The following is an 18,363-nucleotide window of genomic DNA, read 5'->3' as shown; positions in this document are numbered from 1 at the left end:
TAAGCGTGGATGCCAAATTGGAACGCAGTGTTCTACAGTCTCCCCGTTAGCTGGCACCGCTGCCTTTTCAGTCTGTCAGATGTCTTTGGCCCTTCATATGGGAAATGCAGCAATTTTATCGACACCCAAAAAGATGAGGACTAACAGTTCCTTGTACAGTGGACCCAGCCAAAGTTTGGGGCTGCAGCTGCTGGTTTTGGAGTCTGAGGCCTTTAGGAAACTCCAGGTCTAATCTAAGAAAGATTTGCAGACCCACGATCTCCTGCCTGCCTGTTCTGGGTTTGATAACCAGTCTGCAGGACAGGAATCCTTTCCTGAGCGCTATTTCCCTTAGGCGGAACTGTCCTGTGTAGGACCTTACTTCTGGTTTACGTGTCTAAGTCACATGTACATGCACCGAACATGAAATCCCCGGGGATCTCTCACTTACCCCCTAGAGAGCTTGCTTGGAACAGATAGATTCAGGGCAAGGGATGTTGCTTTCTGTATCTAATCTCCTTGAAACCACAGAAGATCTCAGAAACTTTCCAGCAGCCATAGAAAGGTAAATGGAAATTAAGTGTCCATTATTGAGAATGAGAGACGGTGTGTCATTGAAATTATGTTGATCCTACACTATTTCTGTTGTGCAGGGCTTTGACTGAGTCACTGGTGGGACCCCTCCCTACCTCCTTCCCCTCTGTTTTCCCTAAAGACTCATGTTGTTTGAGTGCAAATGCTTCTGGCATGGAGATTTTCAGAAGCATGACCGTCACTGGGGCCAGGTACACAGGCCTGGCTAAAGAGTTCCATCGCTTACTGCTGCGGACTTCTGTTCAAGCAGAGCCCAGCCCGGACACTCAGGACTTTGCTCCGTGCTGAGTCCCTGCAGGGAGCTGGCATTTACCGTTAGCCAGCATGTGACCTTGGACAGATGCAGGCAGGAGGGCAAGAAAGAGTTGACCAGAACACTGCATGGTGAGACTCCTTCCTGGGCCAAGCCTATGTTAGCATGACGATCTAGTACTGCAGGTTCTGTATGAATTACATGTGTTACCAAGAGATTTGCTGAAAAGCGATAGGAAATCCTCGTTAGATTCTCCCTCTCTCCGGATTTTGGGGCTCCCTAAGCAATGTCTCACAGGTGGTAATTGTCCTTGTACTTTTGGGAGAAGCAATGTAAATTTCATTTTGCAACCAAAATTTGTGGATCAGGTTTGGAGTGATTGATTACTGGAGTCTTCTTGAGTGAATGAAGGAAATACACTCAGCTGCGTCTCCCAGTAAGATGCGGTAATGAAAGCGCCAACCGTTTGCGCTTGGTTGTGTGAAAGTTCCAGGAGGGCACATTTCTGTGGGTCATACCCCCTCTTCATTGAAAAATGGATTATCTCGGTTCCATTCTGATTAATCACCAGGATATTTATGAACAATTAAAAGAACAAGTAGTGTACTATGTAACATTTTTTTTCCTTTAAGGAGATTCAGAATTTTAATGGGGCAAATAAGACTTTCTCAGATTTATTGCATGAACCCACACACCTGCCCCCCAGGGCACTGGGCCTGCAGGGGAGAGGGCTGCACATAACTTCTCCCTTTTCTCTCTTGTCCAGTCTAACAGGCAGCCAGCTAAGTTGAACCTTCTCACCTGTCAGGTGAAACCAAATGCCGAGGACAAGAAGTCTTTTGACCTGATATCACGTGAGTCCTCTTTCTCGCGAGTCGGTTACTGTGGATTCTGACACCTGCCCGTTTCCATTCTCTGGGTTGGAAGCCACGGCTTTCCCAAGCAGGGCTCCTTGCTCTACTGCACATGCAGCTCTAGGAGGACCCCCTGGCCTCTGTACATGGAGCCCATCTGCGGGTGGGAAGGCATAAAAGCATCAGATCTGACCCGCAGTCGAATCTAGATTTGTACAGTAGCCTAGACCAGTTCTCGACCATGAGTACACAGCTTTATCCCCTCGGGGGGATTTTTCTAAGCACATTCCCATTTCTCTCCTGCGTCTGCTGATTGACAGTCTTTGGTGTGAGGCCCAGACATAAGTGTCCCCAGGTGACTCTGATGTGTACCTGTGGGTAAGAAACACTGACCCAGACTTGACAGTGCAGGTGGCAAGTGCCACTAGAGCTGTGTAACTGATCTGCCCAGAGTTTTACCCCTGCAAAATCGAGCTCTTAAAGGAAAAGTCATTTCCTTGCTTCCAAGCAAAACTGCCTTCAGACTTCATGAGTCGATGACACCACTCTGTCACTGTCTTACTCCACCGGTCAGAGTGTTCTGTTCTCCTGTGATGAGGGTGCGTAATGACCACCCAGCCCCCAACTGATAGCCTGAATTCTCAGTCTTCGGAGCGAGGGGGAGTGGTTCTTCTCTAGGCTGGCTCCCTGTGCTTCCACTGGTCCCATGGGTGCTCATGGTAGCTGAGGGGACCCTCTCTTTGTAAAGGAAGAGGATGTCAGTGCCAATAAACTGACTCACAGATGTTCTGAAATCCTACAACACTAACCTTCAGAATTGTTCCTTCTCTGTAAGGCCCCACGGGGCAGGCCAGCAGCCCACGTGCACGGTCTGTATGTAGAACACAGAAATACTTTCCTGCCCCTTGAAATCCTTCTGATGTAGTCCTGTGAGTGGAAAAAACAGTCTCAACCCCAAAGACACAGTCAGCTGTGAGACTCCCTGGGTGGAGGCTAAGCTGGATTCTGCAGCATCTCTTGAAGTTCAGATTCCTCATGATTTTTTTATGACCAAGAGATTTGTTGGGTTATTGATGAGAAAAGTAGGAATTATATTATGACTTCAGAAAGCTTAGACCCCCTCAATTTGAGAATCTGAGGTCCTCAATAATAATTATTGAACGTCTATTATGTGCCAGGTGCTCTATGTACATTGTGGCTGCTCCTTACAAAAGCCCTGTCAGTTTCCTATTTAACCAGAAAAAAACTGAGACTCAGAGAGGTTCAGCGACTTACATGAGGTCTCACAGCAGTAAAGCAGGAATTCAGCCAAGGCTCATGGGCTCTGATGCCTATGGCGTGTTCTCGGACATGCACACCGTCTCTCTCAGGGAGATGGGGCGGGGTGGGGGGGTGCCTCGCCTGGAGCAGTCACACAGTGGGTGACTGGCTAGTAAGTGAATGGTAGTTTGTATGAATACGTTGAAGCACTCTAACGTATCCAGATTTCAAGAAAAAACTTCCCTCGTGTACACCTGCCCAAACTTTCCAAGTTAGGCTGTGCCCTCCTTACCTGGGTAGCAGCTTGACGATGACCCTCCAGCAGTGGTTGAGCCCTCTTCCCTGAAGCCTGATTCAGCCAGAGGGCAGCTGGGGCAGGATGGGCCTGCTTGGTGGGGCTGCCCTGTGAGTTATGAATCAGTTCTGAAAGTGAATTATTTTAAAAAGTTAAAACCAGTGAGAGGCAAATTAAAAAGTAAAATACTGAGTTGACAGCACGCACTCTGATTTGTCACTGATACCACGTGGCCAGTCACACACACTCGTTTTTCCAAAAGAAGTACTAGGTGTTTCCATGGTGTCTGCAGTTATTTTGTTGTATTCCTGTTGCACTTCAGGAAAGTAACATTGACATAGTGAATTGTGTAACGGCTGAAACAGAACGGTGCAAAAATAAAATAATACTAAAATCCTACTCTTAACGTGCCCCCTCCTCCAGGAACTTCCAGAATTTGCACGATACCTGAAGGTACTCTGCTTGCTAAGGTTTTGCCTTTTTCTCTTTTTCGTGTTTTAGATAATAGGACGTACCACTTTCAGGCAGAAGACGAGCAGGATTATGTGGCGTAAGTAGCTTCGAAATAGCGGCAGGATGCCTTAAATTAAAAAGCACCTCTCCTGTACGGTGCACCTTAAAGCTTGCTTTGTTACTGACAACCGTTCCTGGCAGTTCCACATGCTGGTTTCTCACCTCCGGGCCTTCACATGTGCCCCGTCTCCACCTGGGGTGCTCAGGAAACTTGGGTGCCCCCTTCAAGGTTCTGCTCAAGCCTCACCACCGTGAGGGTTGTGCTCCCTCCTCTGGTCCCCGCAGCCCTTGGGTGGACCCCCTGCTCAGCCTGAGCCCTCTGGAGACCTAGAGCTCGTGAGGACAAGGACCGTACCTTCTTCCTTTTTAATCCCATCAGCTGCACTTGGGGAGGGTTTACTCCCTGTTCAGGTGACTCACATGTGGTGGAGTGGAATGGCTGCACTTGGGGTTCTTTCTGGGTGCTCGTGGTGGTGGTGGAGGACTTGGTTTTGAGTAGGAGGTCCTGGCATTCTGCAGGGAAAGACATTCATTTTCCTCCCAGTTACACGGAGGGAGTTGCACTGCCTCGCTGAGTTGCTTCCTCCTGTGAAAGTGACCAGTGGATTGAACAAAGGAAACCCTTCTCATCCCACCGGGGAAGGAGGCAGATACAGTGGAAAGGGCAGCTGCATGTTTAAAGTTGGGCGGACTTGATCTCTAGTCCAGAATCTGCTCGTCTGTGGCTTTTTGACTTTGGGAAGATCATCCCACCGCAGCCTTCTTGTCAGTAAGATGGGAACTAGACCCCCCTTGCAGGATTTTGAGACGAGATAAAATGTGTAAAGCTTCCCGTCCAGTGCCATTTTTTTAAATTCCCATAAATTCAAAGTGACTTTTAAAGTATTAAAACACAGTTGTGCACTATTTTATTTCTTATATTTTTGCATGCCTGTTACTTTAAAATAGTTTTGAAGTTTTTTAAAGAATTGTCAGAAATAGTTGCTTTGATTCTTGACCCCTTTGAAATGTAGCCATTTCACCAAATTTGAATTATTCCTCCAGAAGATGGATTGTCCTTTAAATATGTGTTTTCAGATGATCTTGGCAAACTTCTTTATTCTTTTATTTGTCATGAGTTCTCCAGTAAAGAGACAAATGAGGCAGGGAACTCTGAAAAGTGGGTCAGGGAATTGTTTTCTCGTCCCGGTCTGATACCAGTCCCACTGTAGGGCCTTGGGCAAGTCACCTAACCTCTCCAGGCTTCACTTCTTCCTCTGTAAAGCGTTATAAATAAACCCTGACTCAGAGGCTTGTTGGAGGATTATATTTCAAAAATTATAAGTACTTGTCACATTGTAGATACTGATAACATTAGATAAAAATATCAAAATGCCTAAAGAAGGCAAAATAGGGACTCGGGTCCAGTGAAAACTTCATCGTCATTGGTGCTGCTGACAAAATGCACAGTGATCTGTCCTGTGGAGCCCAGGTTCTTGAACTGTTTCTAACAGAACAATTTCTAGTTTCTAACTTGAGATTAAATGACAGAAAAAAAATTATTTAACTTAAAAGGTATTAAATGCCCACCCAAACCCACCCTCCATTCCCAGACAGTTGATTTTTGAAGCATTGGTTTTTCTGGCTCACTAGAAAAGCTGAGCTGTGTTATTTCTCCCGACATAGTGAAGGTGAGCGCCACCTAGAGTCAGAGGTGTGACTTGCAGTTCACAATTCCAGGCAGTTTGCTTTGGTTTTTAATTCTCATTGCTGTCTCTGTTACCTATTCCAAGCCTTTGGTAGGTAGTCCTTTGTTTCCTATGCACACTTCCTTCAAGACACAGTTCTGGACTTCTGTGTTCTCTGTTGAGAGTGGTTATGAGCTGTCTGTGCAGGAGGTGGGAACAAACCATGGTTTAGGAATGTTTTTCATTTTCTACTTTAAAAATTAACTTGTCTATTTTTTCCTCTTTCATGAAAGTAATACAAGCCCATTATACATCTGGAAAATTGCCAAAAGGCACAGAGTTAAGCAGTCTGTCTATTTATTTGTCCTACAGAAGGTCACTCGAGACTGGCAGTGTTAGCATTTTGGTGAATTTCTAGCCTTTCCTTCCCCTAAACAAAATATATAATTTACACATACATTTAAATTTGATCTTATAGCACATAACAGGGGTTTTTTTCCCTGTTTATTTCACAAAACATTATATTGTGAGCATGTCCCCAGTGTCATTCAGAAATTGGTGGAAAACTTAAATTTCGATACCTGGTTAACTAGTCCACTTTGTGGGGTTTTTTTTTTTCAGGTTTTATTCATCAGCCCCCTGTTGTTGGGTGTTAGGTGGTTTTATGCATAGATTGGTAGGAAAGGGTTATTTTGTTTGGTACCTATTGTGGTCATGCTATGTATATAGCACTTTTCATATTGTAAACATCAGCATGTTTCCATGATAAGGTACCTTTTTCATAAACATGAATTTTCATGGCTGCTAATGAAGTATCCCTTCGTTTTTCACTTTTAAGTGTCCCCGCTGACTTGGACTTCCAGAAGACAGATGCCTTATTGCTAAACTGTCTTTCTGCCTCCTGTTCATTTCTCGCCTGCTCGTTCTCATCCCTGCACGGGTTTGGTCCCACACTGAGTCCCCTTCATTCTGACACCCCTTCCCTCAGTCCACGCAGAGATGCAGGCGCCTTGTGTGTTCCCACAAGTCCTGGGTGGTTGGTGTTCGCCTCTCATCCTCTCTCTTTCTCTCACTTTTTCCTGTGTGTTATGTTCCACTCTTCAATGCTCTCTCTCTTTCAGGTTTAATTTCCTTCATTTTTCCTCATTTTATTGCTATGAGGGGGTCTCTTATAAGTTCTGGATGAAAATAGATTTGTTTTGCCATGCAAGGGGAGAGCAGTGGCCAGGCCCCTATTTCTCCTTCCTCCTGTGTTTGACAACAGGTGGATATCAGTGTTGACGAACAGCAAAGAAGAGGCCCTCACCATGGCCTTCCGCGGGGAGCAGAGCACGGGGGAGAACAGCCTGGAAGACCTGACAAAAGCCATCATCGAGGACGTCCAGCGGCTCCCGGGGAACGACGTCTGCTGCGACTGCGGCTCGTCAGGTATTTGCCGCCAGACCTCCCTTCTCTTCCTGCAGAAAATGAACAAGCGAGTTATTTCAAAGCCTTATCTCCCAGCACGCCTCCCCAGCTTGAGTGGTCCCACCTCTGAGCTGCTTTTAGCCCTGCTGTTTGCTCTCCTTGGAAAGCTCCCACCTGCTCTCCCTAAATGGTCACCTGCCAAAATGCTCCCTTTCCTGTAAGGTCCAGTTAAATAGGCACCATGGGCAGTAAGGAGAGAGCCCTGAATGTGGAGTCCATCCTCCTGGTTTTGAATCCCCAGCCTGCCCCTCACCGCCTGGCTGACCTCATGCTAAATCCCTTTACTATTCTGATCTTCAGTTTCCTTTTCCTAAAAGTGGGGTCCCAAACCTCAGCTGCTGTGAGGACTCAGTGGAACCATGTACGTGACATTGGCTGGAACACAGTACACTTCTTCCCTTCCTTTCTCCTCAGTGAACGCTCCCCAACCTCTGTATTGCACTGTGTCACCTTCCTCCAGATGTCTGTTCTCACTTGGCATCTGTGGTACTTGGGTAGCTAACACGCACTCAGTGCTTAGAGTGTAATAAGGACTGCCCTAGTTGTTGTGCTGATAATATCTTACTGAACCCTCACGGAAGCTCTGAGTAGGATACCTAATACTGCCCCCATTTTACAGATGAGAAAATGGGGGGCTCAGAGAAGTGGAGTGACTTGCCTAAGGCCACAGAATCTACTAGGGCTCAGGACGTCATGCAGGCCCGTTCTTAAGCACTGTGATGTGCTTTCCTATTGCTTTACCTGGGCCAACAGACTTCTTTATGTAGCATGCCACGAGCACCTCAGAGGCAAGTCCCATGTTGTCTGCTTCCGTGTGCATGTGTGATAGTGATCACGGTGTCGGGACATGGCAGGGGAGGAGTAAATACTCAGGTATTAACCAGTCAAAAAGAGGCTTGCCACTGAAAAGAAACCCTGAAGATTTTGGTAACATAGAAATATTTGTCCCTGTGTTCTGGGGCCCTTAGGGGTCCTAGAAAAAGCTGTTTCATTAGCAAGAGTCCTTGTGGAGAAGCCATAACGAGGATGAGGGGTTGAGGCAAGTTGTAGCTTGGAGGTGAACGATGGCTGTGGTCCCTGGGAGCTGGATTTAATAAGCCTTCACTCCATCACTCTCGGGAGTGATACTGGCAGTGGGCAGTCATGGCCTAAGGATGTTCATAGGCCTCCTGGGAAAAGTCTTTCTCACATTTTTGCAAAAGTGAAGCACTTAATTTTTGATATTTAATGATCAACATCAAATGGAATTTTTTTTTGTCTTATCACACTCTTTGCTGTCTAACAGGTTAGTTTTTATAGCCCGTAGGCTAAACTGCAGGCATCCATTTCTTCCATTTAAATCTTCCCCTTGTCATTTGTAACAAATTTTCCTACTGTTTTAGCTTCCTGTGTAGTTGGCACACTAAAATTAGGTGTCTTGTCTTTAAAATTCTTTCCACAGAACCCACCTGGCTTTCAACCAACTTGGGCATTTTGACCTGTATAGAATGTTCGGGCATCCATAGGGAAATGGGGGTTCATATTTCTCGCATTCAGTCTTTGGAACTAGACAAATTAGGAACGTCTGAACTCTTGGTAAGTAGTGACCTGTCATGAATGTATTTAATATATTCCTTTGCGGGGGGACTGTTTCTGCTGAGTTTAAAGAATTCCAATTCCTGAATTTAGTGAATTTGCATAGTATTTAAAATGTAAATTTTGTGGTGCGTAATGCTGTTTCTATTTCCTGATTGAGGAACTGGCAAATCATACGTTTCTATAATTAGCTCTACTAAACCGGCTGTTTTCTTTGGGGATAAGCTTTTTCAAAGCTGCCTTTTTTCCTTTAGGAATGACTTTGTTGTGCGGGTCACTGACGCGGCACTGAAGGGAGTTAGATGCTGAGCTCACATGTTCGCTTTACCTAGTGCCTTGTGTTATTTAACACAGTGATGACTGAAGAGTTTTTCTGTATTTTCACTGGTTATAAGTTTATAAAAGTACATGTGAATTGGGAGTGGCCTGTTCGCTCCTACCATAAACTAACCATTCCTTAATTTCTCTAGGTAGTGAGAAAAAAAAGTTGTGTGTGAAGTCATGGTGTTTAGCTTTGTGATGTGGAAAAGGAGCCTCATCAGGTCCAAGTTAAACTGATCCCGCAGATCACCAAATCAAGGAGGGGAAGGCCCACCTGGTACCTCCCGTAATGCCTGGGGCCCCGCGCCCGGTCCTGCATGATTGGAACCCTGGTGCACTGTCAGAGAGTCTTTATACTGAGGGTGAAAGTGTTTGAAGTAAAACAGGGCTTCTCCTCAGGTGGCTCTTGAGCAGAACCTGAATGAGCCTGGGGCTCAAAAAATCTGAAAGCTTATCACTACTAGCCTTGTCTGGAGAAAAGCACCCCAAAGTCAGGACAGTTAGTCACCCAGCCGGCAGCCTTTGTCATCTGAGCACCCATCAAACAATGTGGTCTGCCTGGGGGTGTATGAGCCCCTTGATTGAGGAAGTATCATAGAGGTACATGGCTCCCTAATTCACTTCAGGATTGTACAGAAAGGCTCAGACCTCATACCTGAGACGTTCTTCTTCAGTATGATAATGGTGTCAGTCCTTCTCCTTGACTTGTATAAATGAAACGCAGTTTGACAACTAGAAATAGGAAGCGTTGAATCCTAAACACTTACTGTACCGTAAACCCAAGAAACCTGATCGTGTGAATGTTCCTTACACTTTGCATTGATCCCCAAATTATCTGAATGACCAGAAGCCCTTCAAGACAAATTTTCTTGGGAGGGTCTTGAACCCAGAAGGAAAATGCTTCTTGGGGCCTTTTTATTAATTGCCTGCACCATCTTAATTTATACCCCAAATACGAAGGAGTCCTACCTTCTTTTTTGTCCAGCATGTGTTAAATTTGCTTCATCTGTGGGGAGGGTATAACTCAAGTGATGTAGCACATGCTATCCTCAGTACCTCCTCTAAAAATACAGAAATAAATAAACCCAATTAACCTCCTCCCCTAAAAAAAAAAAAAGTTCATTAAAAAAAATCTGCTTTATCTAAAATGAGTTGTGATGGTGGTTGAAAAGCTATTGCTGTTCATTAAGTATTTAACCTAGGTGTATATGTGGAACCTACTCTTTCTAATCTCAGTTTGTGTGTGTGTGTGTGTGTGTGTGTGTGTGTGTGTGTGTAGGACCACATCCTATTCTAGTATAGTGTTTATCACATTGTCTTTGTGAAAATTACTGGTCTTCTTATCCATGTCCCACTGGTCCATTTACTCCTACAGGAGGGAACATGGTTCACCCATCTCTGTGATTCCAGCAGTCAGAAATTCAGTGCCTGGCATGTAGTATGTGCTCATTACATTCTCTGTTGACTGGATGGATGGATGGCTCAAATGGGTCAAATGAAGGGAAATATGTATTCAGAAATCTCAAAAGCAAATGATAGGAAACTCTTAAACTAGTAGCAAGGAGTTTGCCATATTGTTTTATTTTTGTTTATGTTGCAGCTGGCCAAGAATGTAGGAAACAATAGTTTTAATGATATTATGGAAGCAAATTTACCCAGCCCCTCACCAAAACCCACTCCTTCAAGTGACATGTAAGTACTTCTAATACATTGAGTTCTTTACTGCTCTGTAATTGTTTGTCTACCCCCCCCAAAACTTCTCAGTGGTTGTAATATTTTTCCCCCAGAGGAAATCTCATTATGAGGGAAATAAGAGCAAAGTAACGTATTTTGAAGTATATTTCTGAAATGCGCCAGTTATTTTCACCATCCCCCTCCCCTGGGAGTTGCAGCTGCTCCGTGGAGGATAAATCCTCATACGGACAATTATCTCTCAGTCATCACGTGTTGTGATAAATAAGAGACAGACAGAAGCAATGGGAGATTGCTATCAGACTGGCAGAAATCCAAGTACTTACCAGCCCACTTGGCACGACTGCAGGAAAACAGACAGTTCCTCTCCTGTGTTGCTGGTGGGGGTGCGAATGGTACCCTGTCCATAAGGGTCAGATCAGCCACATTTATCACAGTTAGGAATTTATTTACCCTGACTCAGCAGTCCTACTTCTGGGAAGTTATTCTTGTTATGTAATAGAAAAAGATTAGGAGCAACTCAAGCGTCTGCCTGTAGACATACGATTAAATAAAAGGTATGAGCACACAGCGGAACACTTTGCAGATGTAAAAAGGAGTAAGGAATCTCCTTGTGTCCTGATTTGAGATGATCTCCGGGATTACCGTCAGGTGGAAACAGCAGGGTGCAGAGCACTGTGCACAGCACACTGCCTTTGTGCACATTAACCCCCAGCCCCACCACCGCTGCCCTGGACCACAACACCCTGTCCAAACTCAGGAACTGAATTTTGGGATATTTACTGATTAATCCCTTCACTTTTGAATTCTCATCTTCACTGTGGGGACTCAGACACCAAATAGATTTGGACAGTGAAGAATATATAAACATATAGATTTATTTGAACAAAGATACAGGGTTTGTTTGAAGAAACACTGGAAAATACCCAGGAAACTAATAAAAGTGCCTACTTTGGGGCGGACATAGGCATGAGACCCCTTGGTAAACACTTTCTGATATTTTTCTGGTTGAGTCGTCTGAGTCTTTAAACCTATTCAAAAATGTTTACATTGAATTCACCCTTTAAAATTTTAAATCGTGTGGATGAACAGGAGAAAAGAGATTTAATTCTAGCAAGTGATCAGGGAAGCCTTTGTGAAGTCAGCGCCAGCCTGAATGTTTTGCCAGCCCCTCCTCAGTGGTTATTCAGGCACCAAATTGGCAAAGCACTAGAACTGTTATGGGCCACATTCAAGGGACATGTTTGTTTCACTCTGAAATTATGAAATCAGTCTCCCAGAAGGCCTCTTGGCAGTTGTCTTTTCTTGAATTCAACAAATGTATATTGTATGTCTACTCTGTGTCTCATGTTAGGGTAGAGGCTCAGGAAACAGCAGAACACAAAGTAGATAGAACCCTGTGCTCATGAGACCTGGAGCCTAGAGAGGAAGCTCAGTGTGAACCAAGAAATTAAACAGTTAATTGTTTAGTCATAATTGTACCAAGTGTCACAGAAGAAAACTCAGAGTGTTGGGGGCACACGTAGTACCCTAACCTAATCTGGGCGGCGTCTGGCTTAAGATGTTCAAGCATCACCCTAGCACAGAAACCACTTGGATGGCTTTTTCACGCCAATGAGCTCATGCATTACTGAGAAACAGGACTTTCAGAAGCTAGATTGATCCTAAGACAACCACAGACAATTATGATCTGCAGTTATTTCACAAACGTGGTGATGGTATGTGTTCAGGCACACACGGCCCCATCTTGCCCACACCAGCATTTTTAAGTGTTTACACGACCCAAAACTCAAAGGCATTACTTTAGGATAAATTTCATAACAGCTCAGATTTCTGTTTCCCGCTTCGCCTGTGGGAGGCAGCATCCACACCGCCCCAGCAACTCTGTGGCCTCCGTCAGACCTTCCCCTCCAAAGCTCGTGGTTCTCCGCATCTCGAAAATAGTGGTTAAGATTGTAGACGCTGGAGCCAGACTCCCGGAGCTCGGATCCTGGCCCCGCCTCTTCCTAAACTGTGATCTTGGGCAAGTAGCTTTGACCATCTGTGCCTCAGTTTCCTCATCCGAAAAATGTGCCAACCTCCGAGGGTGTGGGGAGAACTGACCGGGTGAAGTGAGAAGAGCTTAGAGCTGCTCTGGGCACATCGAGAGTGCTGTGTGTTTACTGTTCCTGTTGTCATTGTCATTGTGCTTATTACTGTTAAGATTCTCTTACTCAGCCAGCAACCTGGAAGAATGAAGTGAATCTCCAGTAGCATGTAATTAAACCACTCACATGATTCATTAAGCAACTTCTGTGTTCCAGGCACACTTTTCAGTGCTGAAGATACAGTCGTGAACAAGACGGCCCCCATCCTGCTAACACTTTGACAAGGGAGTGGAAAATGCAGGGAAGGGAAAGTAAATACTATCATTTCACGCAGCAGTGGGGTTAGGAAGAAATCCTAACAGGGTGAGAGGTTGAGGTGCAGGGACATTTTTGTTAGCGGGTCAGGGAGGGTCTGAGGAACCTGATGTTTGAGTTGAGAGCAGAGGATTGGAAGGATGGGCATAGGCAGGTGGGCAGTAAGTGTGTGTGGGCGCCCTGAGGTGGGCAGGCTGGGCGTGTTCACACGGAAACAAGAAGGCAGGTGTGGCTGGAGAGAACCGAGCCAGGAGGGGGTGCTGGGAGACGCCACGTGAAACAGGGACGGGCCAGACACGCAGGGTCTTGGAGGTCGTGAAATGTTTTGGGGATTTTATTCTTAGTGTGATTAGAAAGTTTCAAACAAAGGGAGTTACTTGGTCAGTTATGTTTGAAATGGATCCTTGTAGCTCAGTGGTTCTCAGCCAGGGCAGTTTTGCCCTGCCCCCCAGAGGACACTTGGCAGTGTCCAGAGACATGTTGTCATGACTTGGGGAGGTGCTGCTGGCGTCCAGAGGACAGAAACCAGGGTTGCTGCCAGATGTCCCACAATGTGTGAGGTCACCACCCACAGCAAAGGATTATCCAGCCCCGAGTGTCAGTAGGGCAGAGGTGGCGAAGCCCAGCTGTGGCTGATGAGAGAAGGACAGACTGAGGGGTAGTGGGGTGGACAGGTGGAAATAGGCTGAAGAGAAAGTTTTACCAGATCCACCAAGAGACAAAGATAAATTGGACAACGATGGTAGCAGTGGAGGTGGTGAAAAGTAGTTGAATTCTTAGGGTACTTTGAAGGGAAACCACCAGAATTTGCTCATCAGTTTAAATATGGGATGTTTAAGGGAATTGTCGAGGTGACACCTACAGGTTTTGGCTTGAACATCTAGGTAAATGGTCACTACCGTTACCTGAACCAGGGTGGGTAGGAAGGACTGGGTTTGGTGGAGGATGAAAGGAGAAAGCTATCTTTCATCAAGCACTGTGTTGTTCAGCCTTTCAGATAAGTCTGTTTTCCACCCTCCCTGTTGCCCCTTGTCAGAAAGCTTTCCATTGCCAGGGAACTACTTGTAATTAGAAGGGAATAACTCTTGAGTGCACAGAAAGGGTTAAACACATCCTGCCTGATGAGACCTCAGACACTTTCTGCAGCCACAGAATTGGAGACCCAAGGTTGGAGGTGATCTTCAAGGTGACCCGGGGCAGATAACCTCAGTGCCCTTTGCGTCTTTTCTGCCAGATTACTAGGTAGCATCTATGGGGTATTTCCAGCGTCAGGAGCCCACCTGCAGACCTGGGGGCAGGTCAGCTTAACACATGGAAACGGCTGTCTCAGATCCACCTCCCTGTAACTTTCCACCATTGATCCTGGTCCAACCCCCTGGATACCAGTAGAAAGGAAGCTTTGAGATTAAGCCCAGCCGGACATCATTCCTGGTTCCATACCTGTATGCTTGCCTCCTTGGAAGGTAGTAAGGCGGGCGTGATTACTACCGTTTTACAGGTGAGGAGATTGAGGCATAGCGAGAACTTGACTCACCCAGGGTTGTGTAGCTAGCAAGTGGTGTCAGGCTTGAAGAGGGCAGTGTTCTGTTGGAGTTCAGCAGGTGCTCTTGTTGGCTGGGTGGGTCCGTGGATATGAGTTTTGGTGTGTTTGTGGGAGAGGGTGAGCTACGAGCGTCCTTCTACTCCACCATCTTGGCCCCTCCTCTAGTGGTATCAGACTTGAATGAAGTCATTTAATTCTTTAGTATGAGGCCCCATCCATCACACAGTATCTGCCTTTCAGACTCTCTGTAAGTCACCTGCCGCACATCTTAGGAGCCAGTCTTTCAGCTGTCCAGAAGTCCTCCGACTCACCAGGCTGCAGCCATTCAAGAAGGACTCTGACTTAAGCATAAGGGACGCTCTTGAGTGTATGATCTTGGTTACTGAGCAGAACCTGCAAGTCATCAAAGGCTCTGTGCCACCATCAACCAGCTCAGCTCTTTGCTGCCAACTCAGAATGAAAGAAAAAGGCATCAGCACAATTTCAAGCAGTGTTGCTGGGCTGTGGGATGTGGGAAACAGCCGTAGCTACTACACTTGCTATGGCTGTTTCTGAGCAAGAAATTTTATGTCCCATGAATTAGAGCCATCTTGAAAAGAAGAAAGCACCTACTCGGTGTTGTACGTTCTTTAATTCAAAATATACCAGTGAGTTACTATCCCCACTTTCAGATTAAAAACAAATAAACAAACAAAAAAAAAACCCTGAAGCTCATGAAGATTAGTGAGTTTGCACAAGGTTATGCAGCTGGTATGCTGTAGGACTAGGATTTGAACCCAAAATACATTCATTGTCTTTTTATTAATGGGCTCAGGTAACTACAAAATTCAAAGGGTGAGTTCAGGTGTAGCAGGATCCAAGATGTCTAACAGTGTCATCTGGACCCTAGCTCGACCTGATGACTTTTGTCTCTCCTTCCCTCTGAGCCAGCGTCCATTTCAGCCTTTCCCCAAAGGTGACAAAGGCGACCATCAGGCCACTTAAGTCATAGACTCACCCCGCAGCTGGGAAGTGGGCTCAGTCCCACTCGGACTACTCAGACTGAAGTGGAGAAGGGGTGAGTCCTCAAGAGAAGGAGAGACGCAGCAGGCCCACTTGGGCTTTAAACAAGTCATCCACGGCAGGACAGATAGCCGTCTGTGTCCTTCCGGAGCTCAGCGCGTGGCCTGTGGGCAAGGCTTTGATCCAAGCCTTGCAGAGCCTCAGGGCCCTGTGGGTTTCTTCATTCTGTCTCTGTTGGAATAAACTTGGTCTAACCTGGTTTGCTGGAATGTTGAAGAGAAGTATATCTTAATGAAAATAACTCTTCTCAGAGAGAACTGTGTCAGAAAAATGTAAATCTTTCTTAGCTTTTGGAAAATAAAGTCTTAGTTTGCTTCGTTCTGCTCTATTTTAGGACTGTGCGGAAAGAATATATCACTGCAAAGTATGTAGATCATAGATTTTCAAGGAAGACCTGTTCATCGTCATCAGCTAAACTGAATGAGTTGCTTGAGGCCATCAAATCCAGGGATTTACTTGCACTGATCCAGGTCTATGCAGAGGGGGTAGAGCTAATGGAGCCGCTGCTGGAACCTGGACAGGTAAGGCTTCGCTAAGGTCAGGAAGGAAGAGGGTGCAGAAAATCAGTTTAAAAGGTGGCTCATCGTATTAGAACACCACGGAGTGAGACTGTGATACATTCAGTGACCATGTCTGAATCAGGACAACGTGAGAGTGAGAGGGGCTGCTATTAATAAATGACTTTGGGGCCGTTGACGTCAACGAAGCCTGTCTGGGCAAAGCAGGACATGTGATTACCCTATTTAGACTTATCCTTTCCTTTTAGGAGCTCGGGGAGACAGCCCTTCATCTTGCAGTCCGAACCGCAGACCAGACATCTCTCCATTTGGTTGACTTCCTTGTGCAAAACTGGTACGGTTTTTATTTTCTCTGAATGTGCCTTGTAAGTTAACACAGACCAGCCCTGTTGGTGGCCTAGATCGGGAACCGGCAGGCTTTTCCTGTAAAGAGCCAGATACTGTTTTAGGCTCTGCAGGCCATGAAATGTCTGTCGCAGCCATTCAGCGCTGCCATCGTGGTGTGAAAACAGCCAGGAGTCAGTGTTACATATTGTCAGGTGTGTGCGGCCATACTTGTGAGTGTGGCCATATTCCAATAAAACTTTATTTACAAAAATAAGCAGAGGGCCAGATATGGCCTGCAGGCTGTAGTGTGCCAACCCTTGGCCTAGATAAATGTAAAACCTTATCTCTGTGTCCAAAACCTGCTGCATTAAAGGAGGTTGAAAGAAAGGAAACTTAACAGCACAAGTAACAGATCTGTGAGTTTTTATTGCTCATAAGTTGTTTATAAGACATCAGTGTGTGGGGATGACTCAAAAGCTAATTCAGATTTAAGGATGTGAAGAGGAGGGTAATACCGAACACAGGAGGTTTGGTCTTGCTGGGTTCTTTACTGGGTAGTTTTGTGAGCCGCAGATTCGGAGGAGGAACTGGAGCTCATCCAAAGGAGAGTGATGAAAATGGTGAGGGGCTTAGAACCCACATACAGAGAACGGTGCCTGGACACAAGCCAGGTTGCACCAGTGCCCCAGCCGCTCCCGCAGAGGTGGTTCAGTGTAGTAGTGCAGACCGCTGGCTCCGGAGCCGCGCTGCCTGTGTTCCAGGGCCTGCTCCATCCGCTATGTCTTGGTAATCTCTGAAGCAAGCCCTCCATCCTCTGCCTGTTTCCATCTGAAAAATAAAGGTTATAGTACACGTGCCCCATCAGGCGGGTGTAAAGGTTAAATGAGCTAATACATGTGAGAGACGTGTGTCTGTCCTCTCTGTCCCCTACAAGATAGGCACTCGATAAGTGCTAGCTGTTGGCGTCATTATGTCACTTATAAATTTAGGGGTCATGTCAGAAACATCTCCCCTGCTCATAAACAAAGTAGGTCTCAAATTTGACTCAGTTGTTAGCACAGAAAAAAAGTGTTTTAAGTTATAGAGCAAGTCATTTTTTTTTTCTGACATTTTAATTTTTCAGTGGGAACCTGGATAAGCAGACAGCCCTGGGAAATACGGCTCTGCACTACTGTAGTATGTACGGTAAACCTGAGTGTTTGAAGCTGCTTCTCCGGAGCAAGCCCACCGTGGATGTCGGTACGTGTGGCCACGTGTCTCATAACAGTGAAAATAAGAGCGTTTAGTTGGCTGAAACTGAGACGGGCCTGTTCTGTTGTAAATTTGGGTGTTGTTATTTGCCTTTTCAAGTCATGTACTAGATAATCATGCAAATCTATCCCCCTGTTTTAGTTAACCAGGCTGGAGAGACTGCCCTGGACATAGCAAAGAGACTGAAAGCCACCCAGTGTGAAGATCTGGTGAGCAGAGTGGGCAGGGGAGGTGGCCTGAGCAGCTGCCTTATTGAAGGGTGTACTCGGGAACCCCCCACTGCATATAAAAGAAGATTTTTTTTTTGTAACCTTAGCTAAAGAAATTCAGACAAGCGCTAAGGCTACTACATTTGGAAAATGTGAAATGATACATTGCTCATCCACATGTCTTTGAGTACAGTTACGATGTAGTGGCTGAAAGGCATTTGAGAGGTCTTATTACCGGAGGGTTTTGTAGATTAAGGTCCTGCTATTTATCTGCCAGGCCATTACTCTTTTCTCTGTAGCTTAACAGAAAAGAACTGTTTGGGAATCCCGTTCCAGAACTTGGGCAAGTAAAGTTCAGAGTGCAGTGGTTTTCAAAATGGCCAGTTTCCTGCACTCCCCACCCCCACCCTTCCTTCTGCACATGCTCACCCTCTCCGGTCCCGCTGGTTCTTGCTTGTAAATCTGGGCCTTTACGGAGACCAGGATTCTCTTAACCACAGGAGAGGTTGAGCTAAGAAAGACAGGGGACCTTCCCTTGAGTTTCTGCTAAATGCCGAAATGCCTAGGCCCAGCACTGGTAC

The 18,363-nt window shown here is 45.9% G+C and overlaps 1 protein-coding gene across 7 annotated transcripts in view; it reads left to right on the top strand.

The window, feature by feature from the left end:
• ASAP1 (ArfGAP with SH3 domain, ankyrin repeat and PH domain 1) overlaps positions 1–18,363 on the top strand; it is a 312,023-nt gene that overhangs the window by 259,694 nt on the left and 33,966 nt on the right. For all 7 annotated transcript variants that reach the window (XM_074353079.1, XM_074353081.1, XM_074353075.1 and 4 more), the window contains 9 exons: positions 1,593–1,680; positions 3,737–3,785; positions 6,680–6,843; positions 8,324–8,457; positions 10,379–10,470; positions 15,812–15,998; positions 16,244–16,329; positions 17,446–17,561; positions 17,715–17,782. In XM_074353079.1, the coding sequence (XP_074209180.1) occupies positions 1,593–1,680; positions 3,737–3,785; positions 6,680–6,843; positions 8,324–8,457; positions 10,379–10,470; positions 15,812–15,998; positions 16,244–16,329; positions 17,446–17,561; positions 17,715–17,782 (984 nt within the window). The remainder of the gene's footprint in view (positions 1–1,592; positions 1,681–3,736; positions 3,786–6,679; positions 6,844–8,323; positions 8,458–10,378; positions 10,471–15,811; positions 15,999–16,243; positions 16,330–17,445; positions 17,562–17,714; positions 17,783–18,363) is intronic.

Source organism: Camelus bactrianus, chromosome 25 (assembly GCF_048773025.1).
Source record: "Camelus bactrianus isolate YW-2024 breed Bactrian camel chromosome 25, ASM4877302v1, whole genome shotgun sequence".
In the NCBI taxonomy this organism is placed as follows: domain Eukaryota; kingdom Metazoa; phylum Chordata; class Mammalia; order Artiodactyla; family Camelidae; genus Camelus; species Camelus bactrianus.
The sequence above is the reverse complement of the archived record's forward strand: the minus strand, read 5'-3'. Positions and strand labels throughout refer to the sequence as shown.